This window comes from Pteronotus mesoamericanus, unplaced genomic scaffold, assembly GCF_021234165.1.
Source record: "Pteronotus mesoamericanus isolate MK-2021 breed Mesoamerican mustached bat unplaced genomic scaffold, CSHL_Meso_final scaffold_533, whole genome shotgun sequence".
NCBI classification, from domain to species: domain Eukaryota; kingdom Metazoa; phylum Chordata; class Mammalia; order Chiroptera; family Mormoopidae; genus Pteronotus; species Pteronotus mesoamericanus.
Window position 1 is genome coordinate 5,856,116 of NW_026555320.1, and position 4,191 is coordinate 5,860,306.

General features: G+C 58.8%; 1 protein-coding gene across 1 annotated transcript; it reads right to left on the reverse strand.

Moving 5' to 3' along the window:
* Nucleotides 1–439: 439 nt before the first annotated feature.
* On the reverse strand, nt 440–2,877 carry RPL29 (ribosomal protein L29). The gene is made up of 4 exons (XM_054594822.1): nt 2,807–2,877; nt 2,352–2,396; nt 1,955–2,019; nt 440–992 (listed from the first exon to the last, which is right to left on the reverse strand). Exons 2-4 carry the CDS (start codon nt 2,386–2,388, stop codon nt 537–539), a joined length of 558 nt encoding a protein of 185 aa, XP_054450797.1. The 5' UTR covers nt 2,389–2,396; nt 2,807–2,877; the 3' UTR covers nt 440–536.
* Between the last annotated feature and the right edge of the window lie 1,314 nt (nt 2,878–4,191).

The following is a 4,191-nucleotide window of genomic DNA, read 5'->3' on the forward strand; positions in this document are numbered from 1 at the left end:
GTCTATAGACCTCAGGACAGAGCAGGCCTGCCTCTCCGTGCCCTGCCAGCAGTCGCGTTCAGAAGTCTCCCCTCCACACCCAGGGCCCAGCCCTCGGGCAACCAGCTGCCCACCCCAGGGCAGTGGGTGCTGGTCAGGCACACCAGGAGCAGCCCAAGCAGAAACACTTCAGGCTGGAGCGCAGGGTTCTTCAGGGGCACCCCTGCCTTCCCGTGTCAACAGCAAGGCCTACAAGGCCGCCTGGGAGCCCCCCCTTCCCTCACCAACCTGCCACCAACCACTCCTCACTTACTAGACCCCCCTTCTTTTATTCCAGGGAACCACTTCCTCCAACGCCCGACCACACACACCCAGCCACACAGAAAGGGATGAACCCTTCTCCCACAGAAACGGGGGCACAGACCCCACCTGAAGCCCAGACCACAGACCCAGGCTGGCGGACAGACCCCGCCTCAGGTTTATTTGCAAACACCACAGGAGGACCCCAGCCCCGGGCACACCAGTCCTTCTGCCTTCCTGTCGGCAGACAGAGGCCTCTACTGGGGAGCCTTCGCAGGGGCCGAGGCAGCTTTGGGAGCCTGAGGCTGAGCTGGGGCCGGGGCCTGAGCCTTAGCCGGAGCCTGAGCCTGAGCCTTAGCCGGGGCCTTAGCCTTAGCCTTAGCCTTAGCCTTAGCCTTAGGCTTAGGCTTATCTGCAGCCTGGGCCTTGGTCTGAGCCTTGGCCTTGGCCTTTGGCCGGTTGAGCCGGAGACCCTTGGCAATGCGGGCACGGGCACGTTTCCCAAGCTTGGGGTGAGCAATGTAAGCGAGTCGATTGAGCTTGCGGCTGCCGCACTGTGGGATCTTGGGCTCGACCTCCCTGGGCTTGACCAGGGCCTTGATGGCCTCAGCACGTGCGCTCATGGCCTTGGCGTTGTTGGCCTGCATCTTCTTCAGGCCCTTCTTGTTGTGCTTCTTGGCAAAGCGCATGTTCCTCAGGAACTTGGGGTCTACCTGGAGGGCAGGAAAAGCACAGGCGCCTGTAAGCGCAGCACGTGGGGGCCCCCAGTCACCCCTGGTGCTCCTCTCCGTAGTGGAACCCAAGAGACTTCTCGGGCTCCAGCCCAGGCCTGAGGGACCCAGAGGGCAACAACCAACCATAAATGCAGAAATACCCGACCCCTAGGACCGACCTGCAAAGAAATTAGCTCCACCACCCCAGAAGCCAACACCCCACCCTGCTAATGCTGGACAGGGACCAGTTTCCAGGGCCGTGTGCCCAGAGTCCAGCACAGCTCAAGTGCCAGTGCAGAAGACGAGAAGGGCAGGCCACCCCTCCCCCAGGTGGCAGGGCTGAATTTCCCACAGCAGGGCCACCCTGCCTCCTTAAAGGAAGGTGTCAGTTAAACACCAGACCCGGTACAACAGACTCACAGCAAATGAGGCCAAGGAAGAGACCAAGACACAGAAACCAAGGCACAGAGACTCGATGACTCGCCCCACAGGTCACAGACTGGGGTACGGACACAGGACCCGGCTCTCAGCCCCCACAGCCCCACCCTTCTCAGCTCGTCCTCAGAAGCCCCTGGCACAGGAAGGGAAGCTGTTCCCAAGCCCCGCACTGGGCCAGAGCAAGGCCCTGCAGCTGGCCAGCGTGGGACGGACGGCTCAGGAGGCGGGCGGCGCGTAGACAAGGCCGTTCCTGCTCTTGGAGTGCTCGGGGAGGGCAAGGGAGAGGGTCAAACCGTCATCCAGAAGCAGGTTACACCTGACCAGGGGGTTACATCCACGGCTGGGAGAGGCCAAGCAACGCTTTACTAATGGGTCTGGCAGAACCTGAAGTCGAGGCCGGCGAAGGGCCAGTTAACAGTGCTGCCCAGGCGGACAGTGAAGCTGAAAAGGTGACAGGAGAGGCCCTGGCGGGGCGGCTGCAGCCGCACAGACCCACGTCTAAGCGATCCCGCGCGCACACTCACCCCCTTAAGAGATTCGTATCTTTGTGATCGGGGTTTCTTGATGCCGTTTCTGTGCCATTTTCGGGCTGTGGAAAAAAAAGGGGGGGGGGGCATTAAACCAAAAGAGGGCTTCCTCTGATGAGACCATTTAACATCGCTGCGGCCAAGCCTGGGAGAGTCATTACTTCCCAGAGCAGGTTTTCTTGAGACCCAGGCAACCCCTCGTCACTGAGTGCAAAGCACTGTGAGTACCTAGTGGACTCCTGCCTTCTAAGTCTGCAAGCCCAAAGGTAACACTGGCTAAAACCAAAATCAGCCCCCGGACCACAGCAGGAACGTGCTCCCTTGCGCTGCCCGGGTCTCCGCAGTCCGGGCCGGGGTCTGCGGCCGAGACGCAGGCTGGGCCAGAGGAACTTACACTGGTTGTGCGTGGTGTGGTTCTTGGACTTGGCCATCTCCGCACCTGAAGGACGAGAGTGGGGGTCAGGGCTGCGGGCTCGCGGGCAGGGCCTCCCTCCGCCCAGGTGCTCCGGAAGACCTGAGGCCAGAAGCCAGGAGGCCGCAGCACGACGCCGTGCATCTGCGGCCTCCACCCGCCCGGCTCCCTCTGCACGACCCACCTCCAGTCCCCACAAACTCCGGGAGTGGTGCCCCCAAACCAACTTCCCCGCTGCAAGATTGCGCTCTCCAGAATTCGAGTTCTCCTCCGCCCTCCCTCCCATCCACTCCTCGACAACCCACGAGCTCCGCCCCCGCCTCACAGCCTCCGCTCCTCAGAACCAGCAGCCGGTCTCCCTATCTTCCCCGAGACTGGCGCCCAGCCGCCGTCCGGGAGTCGCGGATGGCTTCGGATACCTCGCGGCCGGTACTTACCCAAGTCCGCGGCTCTCGAAGCGCCTGGGGCCGGAAGAGAAAGAGGGAAACCACGGTGCAGTATGGGAAATAGGTCGTGGAGGCCGGAAGGTCCTATTGAAAAAGCTTCCCCCAGAGCCAGTAAGAAAGGTTCCTAAGGCCGAGAGGGCGCTAATCAGATAGGAAGGCGGTTCTACAAGCCTGGCCCGGCCCCTTCGGGTCTAGCCTTACCCCCTCCCTTCGCCTATCCATCCTGGACCCGGTTCCGCGGCCCAGGTCTCATCAAAGACCTGAAGGCAAAGCGGGTAGTGGAGGGATGAATTAGGCAGGAAGTAACAGATTTCTGTTTTTGAAAACCACCCTTGGAGTCCTGGCTGGTGTGGCTCAGTGGGTTGAGCACCAGCCAGCGAAGAAAGGTCTCTGGTTCAATTCCCTCCCAGTCCAGGCACATCTCCGGTTTGCCGCCCAGGTCCCCAGTTGGGAGCGTGAGAGGCAATCAATGGATGTTCTCTCCCTCTTTCCCCCCCTTTTCCCCACTCTCTAAAGAAATAAATAGACAAGCACTGGCTGGTGTGGTTGAGTGGATTGAGCCCCAGCCTGTGAACCAAAGGGTCACTGGTTCGATTTCCAGTCAGGGCACATGTCTGGGTTGCAGTCTGGGTCCCCAGTAGGGGGCGTGAGAGAGGCAAACACACATTGATGTTTCTTTCCCTCCCTTCCCCTCTAATAGAGAAAATCTAAATAAATAAATAAATAAATAAATAAATAAATAAATAAATGAAAAAAAGTACCAGCGGCATGGAGAGAGGGCTGTCAGGGGTGCCAGGAGAGAAGGGAGGGCTGAGAGGAGGGGCGCGCAGACACCGTGGGCCCGTGAGGGTGTGGGAAGGAGAGGACTGCTTAAGGAAGGAAAGAAAGTAGACTGGACTTGGGGTGAAGCTGAGGGAGACCAGGTGGCCCCTAAGTTTTCAGCTCAAATGCCTGACTGAACAGTGGTGCTGTTTATGGAAACACGTGAGGTGCTGTTTATGGGAAAAGACAGGTTTTGTTGCTTTGTTTGGGGAGAGGGGGCAGGTCACAGATCCAGATGTTTATTTTTATTTTTCTAAAGATTTTATTTATTTTTAGAGAGAGGAGAAGGGAGGGAGAAATAGGGAGAGAAACATTAGTATGTGGTTGCCTCTTGTGCGCCCGCTACTGGGGACCTGGCCTGCAACTCAAGCATGTGCCCCAACTGGGAATCCAAACCAGCCCTTTGGTTCGCAGGTCGCTGCTCAATCCACTGAGCCATGCCAGCCAGGGCCGGATGTTTCTTCTTACATGCATCGCATGTGCTATGCCTATTGGACATCCAAAATGAGTAACATCGCCTCCTAACAATTCTGTCGCCCCCTCTCCACCTCTTA